At 33.7% G+C, this 19,796-nt stretch overlaps 1 protein-coding gene across 2 annotated transcripts in view; it reads left to right on the top strand.

Moving 5' to 3' along the window:
• The window catches only part of CARNMT1 (carnosine N-methyltransferase 1), a 49,450-nt gene that overhangs the window by 13,559 nt on the left and 16,095 nt on the right, over nt 1-19,796 (top strand). For both annotated transcript variants that reach the window (XM_039843094.1, XM_039843007.1), the window contains exons 4-6: nt 13,031-13,171; nt 14,094-14,272; nt 16,103-16,216. In XM_039843094.1, the coding sequence (XP_039699028.1) occupies nt 13,031-13,171; nt 14,094-14,272; nt 16,103-16,216 (434 nt within the window). The remainder of the gene's footprint in view (nt 1-13,030; nt 13,172-14,093; nt 14,273-16,102; nt 16,217-19,796) is intronic.

The following is a 19,796-nucleotide window of genomic DNA, read 5'->3' as shown; positions in this document are numbered from 1 at the left end:
CTTTATGACTTCATAGTTTTGAAGAATGTAAGGAAGTTATTTTATAGACTATTCCACAGTTTGACATTGTCTGACATTTCTTCATGATTACATTTAGACTATATGTCCCCTGTCAAAATAATATATAATTGATGTTTCCTTTTCAGGATACCACATTCAGTGACATACAATGTCTGTCAGCCCATCATTGATGATTTTAATTCTGATTACCCAATCAAGATGTTATTTGGTTTCCCTACGGTTTAGTTCTGTTCCTGAAACTAATAAGCAATTTCTGGGGAGACGCTTTGAGACCATGCAGTTAATATCCTGCTACTTCTCACACCTTTTCCCTCTTAGAATTATCGCTCATTGATGATTCTTGCATGAACTAACCTATGCTATGATGATTGTGGAATGCTGATTTTCTAACACTACAATTATCAGTCAGCATTCTACTATGTCAATATATCTATTATCAGGATGGACTCATGGTTCCCATTTTATCCAGTTATATTCAACAGTTATAATCCATTATTGTTGTTTTTTTATTTTGTTTTCACATTGCCTCAGATTTAGCCAACAGGAATGCTTTCAATTGCCTCCTATGTCCTTTTGGCAAGGCATGCCCCAGTCTTTTTTTTTTTTTTGAGCACTTCCTTACTTTCTGGCACAGTAAGATGTTTCAGTCACATCTTGTATCTACCCTAGTTCAGTCCTGGAATGGGGTATACTTTTTAAGGACCTGGTTCCTTTTAATGCAGAATAGTGTATAGAAACCAAGATCTGGCACTAGGCATGTTCATTGTTAATAAGATGTCATTGCTTCTGGGCCTTTCTGTGGAGAGAACACACACACAAAATCATGAGGTTACACTGATACCTCCAATTCATCCAACCCCACTGGGTTTTTCCTTGGCTTCCTTCATTCTCTATATCTGTCTGCTTTTTTCCACAGTGAGGACTCTGGCTTCTGACAACATCAATACATTTACTTATTTACTCAATCCTATAATAAAAATAAAATGGTTTCAGAATTGCTACATCCATACCACTATGAAAAAAAACAAAACTACCCAAAGGAGTTCAGGATTAGCTAGCCATTATTTTTCTTCCTTAACCAGAAGTATTTGATAAAAATATTCTTCACATTTTATTTATTTATTTTAGCTCCCCTTCAACCTTCTCACTCTCAGTGTGGTTGTCTTTTATTGGAAATTCAGTACATTGAGGTTTATTTGTTTCTGCTTGCTTTCAGTTCTAGGATCTTGTGATCCTGGTCCCCACCTCCTCCTTGTCGATATATTTTTATTTTTTGATTTGTGGACGACTATTAAGTAGGCAAAACTAGACAAAAAGTGGTGTTCAGGAAAAGTGTAATTTCTTCCCCTGTTCCTTCTATACCCCATCTTACCCTCCACCCTCAATCCCACACCACGTGTAGGTAATCAATATCACTGATTTCTTGTTTATCCTTCTTGTTTTTGTTTTTTATGAAAGTAAATAGATACATGTTTTTAAGTACCCCCCTTTTCGTACACAAAATGTAACATACTGTATATTTTATTTTGCACTTTGCTTTTTTCACTTAACAACACATCCTAGAAATAGCTACATATCAGTTCTCAGTTCATGGAGATATTCTTCCTAGGTCTTTTTTTTTTTTTTTTTTACAGCTTCAGAGTATTTCAACCAATCTCCTATATTTGGTTATTTAAGTAGTTGGCAGTATCTTATGATGATAAATAATGCTATAGTTAATAATCTTAAGCCTATGTATCTTTGTATTGTTGGAAGTATATCTTTAGTGTGGGATTCTTAGGTGTGGGATTGCTGCATTTGGATGGTAAATGTGTGTGTAGTATGGTTTGTGTACTAGTTATCCATTGCTGCATAACAAATTACCACAAATTTAATTGCTTAAAACAACACACATTTCATGGTTTCCGTGGGTCAGAAGTCTGGGCAAGGTTTAACTAAGTTCTCTGTGTATAGTCTTATAAGGCTGCAATCAAGACGTCTGCTGGGCTGTGTTCTCATTTACAGGCTCGGCTGTGGAAGTATCTACTTCCAAGCTCATTCATATTGTTGGCAGAATTTATTTCATTGTTGTTTCAGGCCCTGGCTTCTTGTTGACTGTGGGCTTTCACAAATGGCCACTTCATCAAGCCAGCACGGAAAGTGTAGAGCAAGCAGGCGCCAAATGGAGTCTTACATAATGTAACATAATCATAGGTGTAACATCTGTTCGTTAGAAGCAGCTCATAGGTTCTGCACACACTCAAAGGGAGGAAATTATAAAGTGATGTGACAGCAGAAGGTGGGGGTCACTTTAGTGTCTGTCTGCCACAGTTTTTGCCATATACCCTACTATGAGAGTTGTACTGTTTTACCTTCCTACTAGCAATGTATGAAAGTGCCTGTTTACTCACAGCATAGCCTTGCCAAACATATTATATTATCAAGTATTTGAACTTTTGTCAGTCTAATTGGTGGGAAATTATATCTTGGAATAATTTTAATTTGCATTTCTCTCATTATGAGAGAAGTTGATTGAATATCTTTGTATGTTTAAGGGCCATTTTGTATCTTGTTTTTAGAATTATACATGTCTTTTTCTTCATTTTTAAAAATTAAGACGATGAAATGCACATAAAAAGGTAACCATTTTAAAGTCAGCAATTTAGTGGTGTTAAGTACATTCACAGTGTTGTGCATCCATCACCTCTACATAGTTCTGAGACATTTTCATCAACCCAAAATAAACCCCATACTCATTAAATAGGTACTCCTTATTCCCTTCATCCCACTCCCCACCTTTGTTTGTCAGCAGTTTGAATATAAAGTGCCTAGACATGGTTTTCTTTGTCTTTATCCTGCTTGGGGTTTGCTTTGCTTTTGAGGGTCTGAGTAGATATATAACACCAAATCAAATATTCATTGCTCTTCTCTTTCCAGATGTATCTCCTACCCTTTTCTCTATTTCTTTCTCTCCTGGGATTCTAGATGCATGTACATATATTAAACAGTTTGATAATTGTCTTGGGTTTCAGATAAAACTCTTTTTCCATATTGTCCCTGACCCCTAACTCTTTTTATATTTTAGTTTGGATAATTTCTATTGACTTTGCTTGAACTTCACTGATTATTTATTATGCTGGTCTGTTGACAAACCCATTGAAGCTTCTTTATTTCTGATAATCACATTAAAAAAAAATTCTAGCACTTCTACGTATATATTTTCGTGTGTATGTGTGTTCTTGCTGCTGAAGTTTCCTATTCGTACATGTGATTTGCCTTTTCCCCTTGATTCTTTAACATATTTTTAATGGTTATTCAAAAATTTCTGTCACACGATTCTATCTAACATATGTGCTCTTTGTGGGCCACCTCTGTTGAAGGCTTCCTGTCATGGGTCACATTTTTTGCTTCTTTGCATGTCTCATGATTTTTTTTATTGAATGCTCAGACAATGTATGTAATGGAACAGTAGAAACTGAATTAATTAATATTGATAACCAGAAAAATGGCCTTCCTTGTTTTCTGGCAAGCCACTACTGTGGGGAGTTGAGTGAATCTCTTAAGTGTTTTTAATATCTAATGTTCTTCTTATGTGTTAATACAATCACTTAATCACTTCAAACAATCACTTAAGAAAAATTTGTCCGTAAACCTATATCTAGAAATGTGGCATTGTAAAGTTTTCATCTGCATCTCACCTTTCACTTCATGCACATTGATTTTAGCAGCTCTACTACAGTAGATTAATAGGAAATCTTTGCAGTATTAAGAAATACTCAGACTCTCAAGGCATAGATATATAGTTACTTCTTCAGCAGTAAATGAACTGCTGTGTCTACAGGAAACCATTGGTATATTGGTATTGTCATCTGCAAGAATTAACAATTGAGGTTTTTTTTGTTGTTGTTTAGCCAGCCTTTAGACATGCAATGGCTGCTAATCTACCTTGTTTGAATACCTGTATGTGTATATGACATGTAGGTGGTCTTTAGCTGAATAAGAGTCATAAAAATCACTCACTGTATTTCTTTATGCTTGTAGATAATAATTTTTGGTATTTTGTGATATAATTATCTTCTGAAAACACTGAAGGGGTAAGAGTTTCATTATATACTTGTGATTACTTAAAGCTTTCACTATTTTTATTCCTTCATTGACGACACTTTACTGACATAAATATTTCTTGATTAAACAGTGTTCTGAGTGTGAGACCCAGAAATAGCTTGGTAAGGAGTAATGTTTTAAGCACAATTGAATTTATTGTTATTTAAGCCATGTTATCAAATTAAAAAAAAAAGACCCTTGCTTATTTCTGCATGTTCAAATATCTAATGCACAAGATTCAGGAGTAGTATAAGAAATAATTTATTGCCTTTTTTTTCTTATACACTGCAGATACAATTTAGGACTTTTTTAGCGACATGTTTTTCTAGTAAGAAGTTTATTCATAGGCTTCAGAGCTAGACAGATTTCAAATACTTCAAGTACTGGAACTGCTTGACATATATAGTACTCATCTTACAAGCATTTAATTTACATTTTTAGTGTACATGGACTTTTTAATGCATTTTGTATTTGTTTATTAGTGAGGACACAGTATGGTTGGGGCTTCTAATTTTTTTTAGAACACTGTCTTTTCTTCATGCTTTTGATACTCTTTATTATGTCTGGATTGAAGATGGTTTGTCATAGATGAGATTGTATGATCTTTGACTCTTCTTTTTGCATGTATTAATCCCTTGTCAGATACATGATTTGTAAATATTTTCTCTCATTCTGTAGGTTGCCTTTTTACTTTCTTGAGACTGTCCTTTAATGTACAAATTTTATAATTTTGGTGAAATCCAGTTTATTTTTTTGTTGCTGACTGTACTTTTCATGTCATATCTATGAAACCATTGCCAAAGTCAATGTCATGAAGATTTTCCCCAATAGTTTCTTCTGATAGTTTTAGTTCTTAAGTTTAGGTCTTTGATTAATTTTGAGTTAATTTTTGTATATGGTGTAAAGTGAGGTCTAACTTCATTCTTTCAAATAGGGATAGCCAGTTTTCCCAGCACTATCTGTTACAAAGACTGTCCTGTCCCATTGAATCATCTTGGTGCTGTTGTTGAAAATCAACTGACCATATAGGTGAGGGTTTATTTTCAGGCTCTGTATTCTATTCCATTGGTCTATACATCTGCCCTTATGCCAGTACCATACTGTTTAAATCTCTGTAGCTTTGTAAATTTCGAAGTCAGGAAGTGTGAGTCCTACAATTTATTCTTTTTCAAGATTATTTTGGCTATTTGGGGCCCCTTGCAATTCCATATCAATTTTAGTATCAGCTTTTCCTTTCTGTGCAAAAGGCTACTGGAATGCTGTTAGGGATTGTGTTGAATGTGTAGATTGTTTTGGACTGTGTGACATCTTAACAATGTTAAATCTTTCTATCCATGAATAAGGATGTGCTTCCATTTATTTAACTTTTCTTTAATATCTTTCAGCAGTGTTTTATAGTTTATAGTGTACAAGTTTTTCACCTCCTTGGTTAGATTTATTCTTAAGTATTTCATTCTTTTAGATGCTATTGTAAATGGAATTGCTTTCTTAATTTCCTTTTGGGATTGCTCATTGAGCATGAAGTTAGCTGTGGGTTTTCATAAATACCCTTTATCATATTGAGGAATTTTCCCTTTATTCCTACTGTCCTGAGGGTTTTTATCATGAAAGATGTTGCATTTTTGTCAGATGCCTTTTATGTGCCAAACAAATGATTGTTTTTTTTATTACATTGATTGATTTCTTTATGTCGAACCACCTTTGCATTACTGAGATAAATTCCACTTGATCATGGCGAATAATCCTTTTAATATGTTCTTGGGTTCAATTTGATAATATTTTGTTGAGGATTTTTTACTTTTATACATATAAGGGATATACATCTTTTTTCTTTTGTAAAAATTCTTGTGAAATTTTTTTTTTTCTTCTGATGCCTTATCTGACTTTGGTATGAGGATAATCCTGACCTCATAGACTAAATTAGGAAGTGTTCCCTCCTCTTCATACTCCTTCAGTTTTTTCTGAAAATTTGAGAAGAATTGGTGTTTATTATTCTTTAAATGTTTAGTAGAATTCACCAGTGAAACAATCTGGTCCAGGATTTTTCTTTGTTAGAAGAGATCTTAATTTTTGCCCATGGAATATTGAGGTGGCAACATTGAAATCTGCTTTTAATTCTTCTTTATAAAATATGAAATCTTCCTCAGTAAGACTTGTTTTGAGGACTCATGGCTTAAGTTGGAATAACTAAAAATTATACAGTTCTTAAAGGCTATCTGTGTTTACCTTAATAAGTGCTACAGTTAATTTTGTTATTTACTAATGGTCTTACAATAACTGTTCTACAACTGTTAGAATTTTGATCTAATCTCTTATATTTCCTCATTTTTCACAAATTTTAAAGATGTTTCAAATTTTTGGAACTTTTATAAACATTGTTGCTTCAAAGGAGTATGATATCCTTAAAGTTTCTAGCTGGTGCTCTCTCTCAATGTGTATATTCAGTGCTCTGTTCCATAAAATAATTGGTAATAGTAGAAAAATAGTAGAAAAACAAGCTTCTGGAAACATAAAGTTCAGGTATTTTTCAGAATTCAAAAAGTTTCTGAAAAGTAAGACATAAGAGAAAAATTAAATGTTTTTTCTTGTGAACAGGTAAAATATTTCACAGGGCTCAGAATTTCAAAGGATAAAGTCTCCTTCCCATAGGTGTTACCCAGCCACCCATTTTACTTCTCTGAAAGTAATCAGTGTTATAAAAGTGGACAGGGACAACTAAACTTTAAATGAAGTGTGCCGAAATATCAAACTCTTGTTTTGCTATTCTTGAACCCATGGGAAAGTTACACATTTCTTCGCATGTCACTTGTTTTTCCTGTTGAATTTAGATTGGTTTCTTTATAGTAGATAAGATGAGCCATCAAAAAACCTTAAACAATAAAGCTAATAAAACACAGTAAAGTCTGTGTCCATATTAAAGTGATAATTTTGCCATAAAAAGTAAACTCCAAGTCCTAGAAAAGGGACAAAATTATAGCCCTTCAGAATCCAGGTTGATTCCAGGTAAATCCTGATCAAGTTTGGAACTCAGGTAAATTTCCAGGATCTTCTTTGTGCCATAGCAAACATTTGATGTCTTTACACTCAGGCTGGATTGACTCAGAATTTATGTCAGCTAGCCTTTTGTGTTCTTTTCTTACCGAAATTTCAACAAAGGCCTTTTCTAATTGAGCTGTCTATAAGAGAGAGTTTCCTTAAATATGTATAGAGTTAACTAATTCCTTAAATATGTATAGAATTAACTAATAATAACTTAATTATTAAAATATTTTTCCTATGAAAACACATTTGTCTTATCAATTTGTCCAATTTGTTCTTGTTTAGAATTTTTTAATGCCTGGTCTGCAAGCACAAGCAGCTTCGAAGTCACAGATTAATGTTTGTATTGGGGTCTATTTGTTACAGAAGCAAATGCTTTTTTAATTGCACTGAATGCCAAACACTTCACTAGTTATTAGCTTAAGAATTTAGTGCTATAAAGTTTATAGTTGCTAATGAAAGAGAGATTTTTAAGTTTGAGTCCTAACTGAAATGACAAATCAGAACCGTACAGAATCATTCTCGTGAATCCTGAAAATTACTGTATAGAAATCCTGAAAACTTCTGAAAATCTTAATTTCATTAACCCTTTCTATTTTGGAAGTATTTGAAATGATATTTTGTTTGTGGGATGAAAATCTGTTGTCTTTGTCTAACATTCAATTTATGTCTTAGCACTCCAAGAAGATCCTGGTATACTACTGACTATATTGAATATATTTTTTCTTTTATATAACTGGGCATAAGGAAAAAATATGCTGAGCTTTAAAGAAGCAATTTTCCACTTAAAATAAGGAATATAAGCTATAATTTATAAAAGAATTATTTTAGCTAAATAAACCATTTTAAAAAAGAAAATGGAGGAAATGTAGACTGTCAAAAAGTAAGAGTAGCATAGAGACTGAAAATAGATTTCTCCCTCATCTTGAAAGTCCTCTTAGATCAGATACATAGTTCAGGTTTCCTTCAAATCAAGATCTCAAAGCTCATACAATCGAAGGTTTCAAGTGCTTACAAATTCAGAGTGGACAAACAATTCAAGACTGATAACTTAGTAGAAAAAATAATATAAGTAGACAGTTCACAGAAAAAGAAATAAAAGATGCTCAATCTCCTAAGAAAATTCAAATGTAAAAACCACACTCAGATGCCATTTTTCACTTACTACATTGTAAAGATTTAGAAGTTCTATAACTATTACTGAAAATGTGAAGAAACGTTGCTGATAGAAGAATAAATTAGTAAAATTTTTATGGAGGCAACTTGGTAATATTTAAGAACAATGAAATATATTTTTTGACTCTTGTAATTCAATTTTGGAGAAGCTTTCTACAGATACACACCTGCCTATTGGAAAATTATTTATGCTAAGGGTGTTAGTATTAACATATTAACTAAAGACAGGAAGCAATCTAAATGCCCTTAATTAGTGGATTTTGATACATTATTATACAATCATGAAATGGTATACTTTTTTGGTCATAAAACAGATTAAGAAAGTTCTATGTACTGATAGGGAAAGAGGTTCAAGATGTCTTAGATCATCGTTGGTAAACTTTTACTTAAAGGGCCAGCTAGTGAATATTTTAGGCTTTGCAGGCACTGTGATCTGGGAACTGCTCAGTTCTACTGTCATTGGAATGCTGCCATAGATAGTAGATAAATGAATAGGCATGACTGTGTTCCAATACTAATTTACAAAAACAGATGACTGACCTGTGGGTCACAGTTACTGACTACTGTATTAAATGAAAGAAGCAAAGTGAAGAACTTGCATAAACTGTAACACATGTGAATGAAGTACTGAAAGCATTGAGAAATGAGTTCAAGCTTTGCCTGGGATATTTGAGAAAGACTTTCTAGATAAGGTGATAATTTAAGCTACGTTTCTATGGATGTGTAGGAGCTCTAAAGATTAAGGTGAGAAAATGTTCTATGGAATTGGTGAGAAGTTGTTAGGCTGATGTGTGGAGTTCTTTGTTGGGAGTAAGGTAAGTTGGGGTCATATTTTTGAAGGGGCTAAATACTAATTCTGATTCCTAACCATTTTCTTCTACTTTGAAAAAATTTTTCAACACCTAGTTCTATTAAACTTTAAATTTTTGTTATAAAGATTCTTTTGCATTTTTTAAAGAAACATTTCAGATACAGTTGAAACTGCCCAGCAAACCATGTTCAGAGCACATTCTTCTCTCCAGAGAAAACAATTAACATGAATTTGTTTGTTACTCTAATCTTAACCTTTCTGCATTAACAGTATGCTCATATAGCCATAAACGTACATATATTGTGTTGTTTAGTATATTTTAAAAGTTCATCTAATGGTTTGTGATGTCATTTCACAACTTTTTTTTTTTTTTTACCCATATCTCTGTATGGACCAACTCTGATCAATAAAAATGTAATTCAAGCCATATATATACGTTAAGTTTTCTAGTAGCTACATAAAGAGGTAAACAGAATCAGATGAAGTTGATAATATTCTTTAGTAACCCAGTATACATTCCTTTTTTTATGCTAAGTCTTTGAAATCTGTTATTATTTTACTCTTCCAGCGCATCTCAATTAGGACTTGCCACAGTTTAAGTATTCAGTAGCTATCCACAAGTGGTTAGTGACTTTTACTAATTGGACAGTGAATTGCTGTGATCAGAACTGAACCCATTTGATGCTTGAAGGTAGTACATACTCCTACCACCAGGGGTCAGCCAAGTGTCATGTTGACACAAGAGAAAGTATTTTGTTTTGGAATTTGCTAATCTGTGACTGCAATGTAAAAATCATTCTGTGTCCAATAAAGGAAACCTCTCAATATTTGCTGTTGGTAAGATAGGTGGAATGCAAAGGGTGGTGCAAACGTGATCCATATCCTCTTTAGACACACTGTGACACAGTGGCTCTCTGTTCTGTCCTTACAAATGTACCCTTTCTTCATTCTTGCTTGTCTGGAATAAACTATTTTATAGTCGGAGACTTTTCCGACTATTGTCCAGGAGTGTTATATTTGTAGTAAATACACTGCTTCTCCATAGTTACGCCTTAAAAACTAGGTAAACTTGTTTACTTATTTTTGCTAGTAATCTCCAGCAGACAATATCTGATTATTGAGCCATATATTAATTATATGCCTCTATTCCTGGTTTTCTAAGTTTTAACTGGGTTTAAAATCAGTTCGCCTTCTAGGTCTGTACTTAGATTTATATTTCTCTTTTTCTCCACAGAAATACCTTCATAGAAATGTCTTAGACTTTATAAGGATCCATAGCAGAAACCTTTTAGGTTGCCTTAGTTTCACATACATTATAATTAGATGGACTTTCTGTTACTCTGTTAATATGCCTTGTATAAAGACCCAACTGAAAAAAAATCTAGCTAAGAACAAAGATTTAGGGAAAAATTCCCTCCATCTTGCCTATTCGTTGTTAATTCTTGATCATTTTTTCAATTCTGGAGAGTTTTTATGTCTCTTTTTTTGTCAAAATACAAATAATCGGTACATCTATAATCTCTGCTAACTCTGAAAATAGGGCCTTGATGTATTCTGCATTTCATGGCTCCATTACAACCTTCTCATAACAGTTTTATCCAGAAACTTTCTACCACAAGGTGGGGGTATAGGGTTCTATGGCCCTGGTTAGTAAGAGAGAATTTGATAATAGCAGTAATAAAGTTAACTTTCCTTAGGTTAACAAAATAATAGTTGATACTATTCTTAAAAAAATTTTACCTTAAGGTTAACATGGTTCTTAATGTCTGCATGGTATTTTTTGTTTTAATTAACATACAGTAAAATTTACCTTTTTTTAGTGTATAGTTCTGTGAAATTTTACAGAACTATACACATGGAGTTTTGTAACTACCAAGAGGATACAGAAGTTTCATCACCCCTCCAAAAACATTCGTGTTTCCCTTTGTGGTGACACACTCTCCTCACCCTTTACCTATGGTAACTGCTGATCTATCACTATAGTATGTTCTCGAGACTGTCATAAATGGAATCATATAATGTCAGCTTTTGAAATGGGCTTTTTGACTCAATAATGCTACCATGATTTCATTTAGGTTGTTTGCCACAGTAATTTTTTTACTCAGATTATCAGCCATTCAGAAATTGATTATTAGTGGTTATTTTTATGTAAAGATTTAGGTACTCTGGATTTACTTGCAAATCCTACTTTTGGTCGCATTCTTTGATTTTTAGAAAAATTCTAAGCTGACGACAGGCACATGGGAAAAATGCATGTTTGGATTGGGCAAATGGGAACTGAAAAAAGGAAAGAAGTAGTTCTGGAGAGAAGGGGGTTTTTGGTGTGTCTGCTGGGAATGGAAAAAGAGAGGGAGAGACCCTGGTGCAGTGCCATACCACTTTATAAAAGGGGTAGCACAGAGTTCTATAGCTAGAAGTTTTTCAAATTCTAATACTAAACTTTCATACGTTTTTGTTAGATAACCGATATAGGTAGGCCTGAACAAGGTGAGAGGATGTACTCATTCTCTTCATTAAAAATTAAAGTGCTCGCACATGCACACACACATACATATACACATTATCTATAATCTAGAATGAGAAGAAAGCATTTTATTTCAGCGAAAACTATTATATGGCACCCTGACATTAGTTTGCCCTTATCAAGCATTATAGGATGTCCTGCTAATCATAATAAGCCTATTTGTTAGAAATCATTTTTAAAAATTTTAGTTTACACCTTATTGTATATATACAATTCAACAGTGAAACAAACTAAATTAATTATTAAGGTTTTTATTCAGATACATGCTTCATATGTTAAGACTAAATAATCCTGGGCAAATTCCCATGTTACTATATTTGTAGACTGAATTTTCAAAAGCCCCATAGTTATGTTTGTTTTTCATTTCAAACTGGGAAATGCAAAGATTATCATAGGGCTGCTAGTAAAGAGCCTGTTAACTTAAAAACGCCAAACTTAAAAAGACCATGTAGTTTAAAGATAAAGAATTACGCATAGGAGTAGATTTGGAAATTGGATTTGGTTTATGAACTAAATTTGGTGGATACAGACAATATTGAAATTCATTTTTAATTGTCATGACAGTTGATACACACATTTTTTTTTTGGTTTTCTGTAGGAATGCCATTTTAGTTTCCTTAGGGTTATATTGATTTGCCAGAAGTCCAGAGAAAGATCTTTGATTTGCTAAGGCTAATTTTTAGCAGTTTGAAAGTGGAATAGATTTTATAGCAAAAGGAATTTGTGATGGTAGAGTGATGCTTATAAGTGGAGAACAGTTTGGTTGTGCTCCTGGTTGTGATATATTTGCTATCGTATATGCTCAATTAGAAGACAGTTCCTCATTTTCCCCATGAGATTATCCCCTCTCTATGCCAACTGAAATACAAGCTTTTAAAGATAGACCTGACACACTAAAATTTATATATATTATTTACATAAATCTTATTAAATATAGAATTTAGAAATAAAATTATATTTTGTTTTACTGTCTCAGATGATAAAATAATTTTGTTCAATCTCTTTGTATGTATTGGGATCCCTTTGAGATAATTTGTCTTCCTAAGACAGTTGTTCAGGTGACAGCTACTAGGAATATGAGTGTCTTCATAAGTCTTCAGATCTAAGGTGACTACATATTTTCTGAAAAATAATACTTTGTGGATAAAACCCTCACCCAATATCTGAACATATGATAATTCCTTATACTTTTATTTTTCATTGATATTTAGAAGTACTTCTCAATTTTAAGTAGTCAGAGTCTCAACTGAGCTTATTATTAAATATCTAAGTTTTTAGTTGTTAATGTGGATTTCATTTTTTTTTTGTTTTGTTTTTTGTTTTTGTTTGTTTTTTTCCTTTAAGGGGTTGGACATAATTGCCTTATTTCATTTCAGGGATCCATCTAAAGTAAATATTCTGGTACCTGGTGCTGGACTAGGAAGACTGGCCTGGGAAATAGCTATGCTAGGTTATGCTTGTCAAGGAAATGAATGGAGTTTTTTTATGCTCTTTTCTTCCAACTTTGTACTCAACAGGTATTTAATTTACTTTTTGCTAGAAATAGTAATTTCTCAGAATCAGATTGACTTACCTGTTTTTGAACAATTCTGAATTTGAAGATAAGTACATAGTGTTTAATTATGATATATATCAAATATATCTTAAAATCAATTTGCTTATACAATCATCACTTTAATCAATTGCCTAGTTAACTGAATTTTGAATAGGATGGGTGACTTTAGAAAGTGATATGGCATTCCATGAAACTGAAATGATTTCTGTGCAGAATTTTAGGTCTAAATAGGATCCAGTAAGGAGTATTTTCTCATTGTTCCTTAAACTTCTTCACTCTTTTGTTTCTTCAGTGAAGTAAAAGTGCAGTGCAGCAAACATAACTTTTTTACTGTGATCATATTCTTACAAAATGGCCAAGTAAGCTCACATGACTGAGTTGGAAAGATCTCTCAGAACTTCTATGGCCTCTTTTAGTAAATGGTGGACAAGAATTGTTATTTTTAAAGCTAGGAGGGATGTGTTAGAGAAAAAAATAAATAGCTGCCTATTTAAATATGTTGTCTTGGTGGCAGTATGAGTTAGGAGATGATGAGAAGATAAAAAAGATAGGTAGCAAGCAACACCCATGCCATTTTTGAAAAACTACTTGGACCGTTTTTAACTTGAGTTTGAAGTTTGGAAATATATTTTTAAAACTCTGAATGAACAACACATTTATATCTCTGAATTTACTTCAATTTTTTTTTCTGTCTTTTAATTCATGATTAGTTACTCATCTGCATGTGTATGTGCATTTTCAGATAATTGGGTGGGGTGTAGTGGTAACATTTAAAATATTAATTATATAAGTAAACCTTCAAACAGATTGTATTTTAGTGTTTAAAGTAGATTTTCTTGGTAAAATATTTAGTTAACACTGAATTTTATGCTCATATTTTGCAGATGTTCTGAAATTAATAAATATAAGCTTTATCCCTGGATCCATCAGTTTAGCAATAACCGGAGGTCAGCTGATCAGATTCGACCCATCTTTTTCCCTGATGTTGACCCCCACAGTCTTCCTCCTGGTTCTAACTTTTCTATGACAGCAGGAGATTTTCAGGAGATATACTCAGAATGCAGTAAGTCCAAAGCAAGCATTTTAAAGGTCTTGTCCTTTATTCTAAATTTAATAAGCTAATTTTATTCTAAGCCAAAGTTTTGTCATTCAATTTGATGGTACACTACGAGGTATACATTAGTGACAATTTAGAATATTTTAAAAGTCATATATAAGGCAGTGATAGGAAATATAAAGAAATAGAAGATCCCACAATTAAGGAATTTAGACTCTACTGGGTCTTTTAATATAAGACAGCGTGTAAACAAAGTTCAAATGATTTAACGAATGTAATAAAGTTGAAAGTAAGTTAGTGCGAGAAGGGAGTTATTTGTGGAGACGCTGCAACTTGAAGGATAAGGAGGAATGGCATTCCAGGCAGGTAGAGGTACAGAGATACAAATGAATAAGGTAATCGGGACTGGTAGAACAACCTGACTGGAAGGGAAAGACAGGTTTATCTGTGGATTTAATGAGACATATGACTAGAGAAGTAGGTTGGTTCCAGATGGTGGAGGACCTTTATAATCAAGCGATGAAGTTTAGACTTCAGCCTTGCAAACTAGTGAAGAAATTTGGCTTGGCATTGGAGAAAGGGAGATAGTAATGAGGTCAGCAGATCATTCATTTAACAAGTATTTGTTGAGCACCTGGTAAGTAGCAAGTTTGTTCTAGGCATTGGTAAGAGCAATAAGCAAAACAAATCCCTGTACACAGGGAACCTTACGTATTCTAGTAGGGAGAGAAAGGCAATAACGAATTAAAATTGTGAGGAAGAAAACTAGGGCAGGGTAAAGAGGGTAATAAGGATTGGGGGAAGGGCTGCTATTTTATATAGCTATCAGGGAAGGCCTTTCTAAGAACAGAACTTTAAAAATGCTGAGCATAGAACCTCAAAAAAGGGAACAGGCAAGCCATTCAGATATTTGGGGGAAAATGTTGCAGACAGAGGGAATGGCAAGGGAAGGAAGATTAGGGAGTTAGAAGGGCACTTGTTCTGCTCAAGGAAGAGCAAGAGAGTAGGTTGGGCTGTTGTTTGGCTGGGGTGTAGTTAGTGGTGGGTGCAGTGGTGGCAGATTGGGTTGGAGAGGATTTGGTGTAGGCAAGGACTTTGAATTGTACTCTGAGAGAGGTGGAAAGCCTTGGAGGGATTGGAGCAGGAAAGTAACAAGATAGTAAAGGTTTTGCTTATTTTTCTCTGAACTCTGACATTTGGGAAACCTGTACTATGAAAGTACTTTTATTGTACCAGCGTATACAGAGACACCCACCTTCAATTCATTCAGTCTCTCCTTGTGCCAGCCCACAGTCTCCAAGAGACAGTGTTCTCCGTTGGGTTCCTACCCACTTTTTCTTATTGCCGCCATCTCTCATTTTCACTAGCAAGTCTCCAAAGAACTGGTGGATGTTTAAGTATTTTGATGCCATTTGTTTTCAGTTGCGAACAAGTCTAGTCTTTCTGAAACCTTTCAGAATTGTTTGTTAACACTAGTTGAAATCACAATTTAAAATTCAAATGACTATTATTTCATTTTCACTGATTTTAAGTGAAGGCTAGAAGTTGAATCAATCATAAAACATATCATTTGGTAAAGAAATATAGTGATGTAGGTTATCAAAATGATTTTTAAATTGATTATCAAATTATTAATAAAAACATTTATGCATTGCAAAGTATCTTATAAAGGATTATTTGGCTACCTTGATTATAGTAGTTGATTGGAAAAGTTTAGCTTCTATATTCCTGCAGTTAGATATTAATATTCTATAAGAGGTAACCGGCATATTTATGCAATTAAAAGAAAAGTCAAAATAACATTACAAATGTAGTAATTTGATTTTCCTTGAATAGATACCTGGGACTGTATTGCTACCTGTTTCTTCATAGACACAGCCCACAATGTAATTGATTACATTGACACAATATGGAAAATACTCAAGCCAGGTGGAATTTGGATAAATCTAGGTAAGTTCCTCAGTATTTATTAGGATTTTACACATTAATCTGAATACTTATAGATATTCTACATTTGGTAACTTCACAGTACCAAATCTTCATGAAAGTTATATTGTACAAATTTTAAAACCTCTGCAGTTTCCTTTGGACTACATCCTAATTAATGACAAAGTTCCTCCAATTCTAGCTAGTTCTTCCAAAAGCAGTGGAAGTCCCAAAAGTTATATATTCGTACTAAGTTAGTCTCACAGCAGTCATAATTTCAAAGAGTACTAATTATTAATCTGATGATAATCATTACCTGATTTTCCCTAACCCCCACTTTATGACAACCCTGTTAAGAGGAAAGTGTTCTTTTTTTCTTTCAGTAATTTGAGAGAAAGCACTTATATTTTCTATGGAAACTCCTCCCAGTACGTATGATAACTTTTGTGACTCTCTTGAGTTTAAGAAAGAATAGAAATATTTCATATATGCAAAAAACTTCTTTACTATATCTTACTGCTAGGTGCTGGAAATCAAATGATGAACATGACATGGTCTCTCCCATCAAGACTCAGGGAAATTGCCAGTTTTATCCTCTTTCTTTAAAGGGAGAATAATGATAACATCAAGATAAAACATGCCTGTCTTTTTTAGTGAGATATATAATTCACGTTAAGAAAGATATGAGGGTTAATATACTATATAAAAGTCAGATATACATTGTTTGAGTATCTAGCCTTCAGGATTGGTTTTGTTTTGTTGGTAGGTTCAGTCACCTGCTCTTTTTTTTAATGATTCTACTTTACCAGAGATTTTGCCACTAGGACTAAGCCTGTGGGTAGTAGACCTTTTCCAAACTTTCTTTAGAACTCCATAGGGCAGATGAGAGAGCAGCTTAGCTGTAAAATGTAATCAAAATGGATACAATTATCTCAAACCTTGGGTCTTCTTTAACAGAAAAGTGTTTATTTCTTTTCCTAAGGAATGATTGAAAGATAGCATTACCTACTGGGTGTTTGCTCACTGTGGGTTAGGCCACTTATAAATACCTCGCGTAATCTCAAAATGATTGTATGTTGAAATGACATTCTTGCTATTTTATTGTTTAAGAAACTGAGTCTTGGTTAAGCAGAGAGGCCCTGGACCTTACATATGGCAGAGTCAGACTTACATCCCAGATCCAACCCCTTGAATGCCTAACTAGTCTATAGGCTTGCACTGAATCAGTTTATACTTAGCATTAATCTGACTGTATTTATGTGATTAAAATTTTTGATCCCAGTTACTCAGTTATGGTAAGGTTTTGTGTATTTCCAAAGCTATTTGACTTTAACTTTCCTTTTAAACATTCATTTTATTAGTTCGTTAATATTTTACTGAGTTAGTAATAACCATAAGTATAACTGCCTGGAAAAAATAAAATCAGCCCTTGGTAAGCATACTATTTGATAAGAGTAGACGTGCTAGGGCAAGGCCTATGAACATCAGAGGTAATGGGGCATGTTGGTTAAGAGGGATCAGTTAGGAGAGCTTCCACTCTTCTTACCACAGAGTTTCTAAAACAATTTTGAGAATTGGAACAATGGAGAAATACAGTCCTTAACAAGAGTTATTTGGAAGGTTAATACTTTCCAATAAGTCCTTTCCATGTATAAGTTAAAATATAATAAGTTAAAATATAATAATTATCTCAGAGTCGATTTTTCCTTAAATATTGGCATCTATTTAGTATTAAATATAGTATTAAATATAGATATCTATTTAGTATTCGTCACTTTTTATGCCATGTACTCATCCCTTATTTCATATTACTCCTGCCCAATCCCATGGCTTCTTTTACTCTTTCAATTCCTAGTCTGAATCTCTGGTCCAGTTATCTCTCTTATGCTTCAAACCACTATGTCCAAATTGGATATAGCACAAATACTTCCAAATCCATGTTTCTCAAGAAAATGATCCCTATGCTTCCCCCATGCTTTGTCTGTTCCATCTCAAATTCTCACAATCAGAAGACCTTTAGGAGAGAGATTTACTTCACTCCTCTTCATACTTACCATCTGTACCAAGTCAGTCTGCAAGTTCTATCTCCTAAAGCTCCTTAATAGCTCTTGATTCTCTTTCTATCTCAGTGTTTCTCAGTTGTGGCACCATCGACATTTGAGACTGGATCATTCTTCATTTGGGGATGGGGAGGGTTGTCCTGTACACTGTAGGATTGTTAGCAGCATCTCTGGCTTCTACCTACTAGATTCCAGTAGTACTTCCCCAGCCGTGACAACCAGAAATGTCAGTTGAGACTAACCTCATGCTAGTACCTTAGTCTAGGCCCTAATCATTGCTTCCTTGGATTACTGCAGTAGTTTCCTTAAGGGTATCCCTACCTTCAAGTTATCTCTAACCCTCCATGCCCTTTTCAGTTCTCCATATTACCAGCAGAGTGATCTTGCCAACATGCAAATCTGTTCCTGTTAGACTTCCTGCCTAAAAGTCTAGCTTTCTAGTAACCTAAACTCTTCAGGATATGTACAGTGTCCTTTGTGATCTTTCTCCTATCTTCTGTCTTTGCTTCATTTTTTTTTAATCCAGGTATAACTGGCACACAATATTATTTACAACAGTTTCAGAGATTCAACATAATTCAGTATTTGTAATATATTGCAGAATGATCACCACAATAAGTTAACATCCATTACCATACATAATTATAATTTTTTTTCTTGTGATGAAGACTTTTGAAGATGTATTCTTGTAGCAACTTTCAAGTGTTCATTACAGTATTAACTATAGTTACCATGCTGTACATTATATTCCCATGACGTAACTGGAAGTTTGTACCTTTTCACTCCCTTTACTCATTTTGCCCACCCCCACCTCTGGCAACCACCAATATGTTCTCTGTGTCTGTGAACTTTTTTGTTTGTTTGTTTTTGTTTTTTAGATTCTACATTTAAGTGAGATCATATAGTATTTGTCTTTCTTTGACTTATTTCATTTAGCACCATACTCACCAAGTCCATTCATGTTGTCACAAGTCACAATTTCATTCTCTCTTACGGTAGAATAATATTCTATTGTATTATAGTATATACCACAACTTTTCTTATCCATTCATCTATCCATGAACATTTAGGTTGTTTCCATATCTTAGTTACTGTAAATGCTGCAGTGAACATCGGGGTGTATATATCTTTTCAAAGTAGTGGTTTTGTTTTCTTCAGTTAAATACCCAGAAGTGGGATTGCTGGGTCATACGGTAGTTTTATTTTTAATTTTTTTTGAGGAAACTTCATACTGTTTTCGATAGTGGCTGCACCAATTTACATACCATTAACAGTACATTAGGCTTCCCTTTTCTTCACATCCTCACCAACATTTGTTATTTCTTGTCTTTTTGATAATAACCATTCTAACAGGTATGGGGCGATTTCTCATTGTGGTTTTTCATTTGCATTATTACCCTGACGATTAGTGATATTAAGCATCTTTTCATGTATCAGCTTTGTTTTTATTTACCACTCTTTGCTGACCTCAAGTGCCAGTCCTTTGACCTAGAAAGCCCTTTCTCATTCCCCTGTTTTCATTTGGTACTTTCTATGTGCTCTTT

Source organism: Pteropus medius, unplaced genomic scaffold (assembly GCF_902729225.1).
Source record: "Pteropus medius unplaced genomic scaffold, Ma_sr-lr_union100, whole genome shotgun sequence".
NCBI classification, from domain to species: domain Eukaryota; kingdom Metazoa; phylum Chordata; class Mammalia; order Chiroptera; family Pteropodidae; genus Pteropus; species Pteropus medius.
Note: the sequence above shows the minus strand (reverse complement) of the source record. Positions and strands in the feature narration are given on the sequence as shown.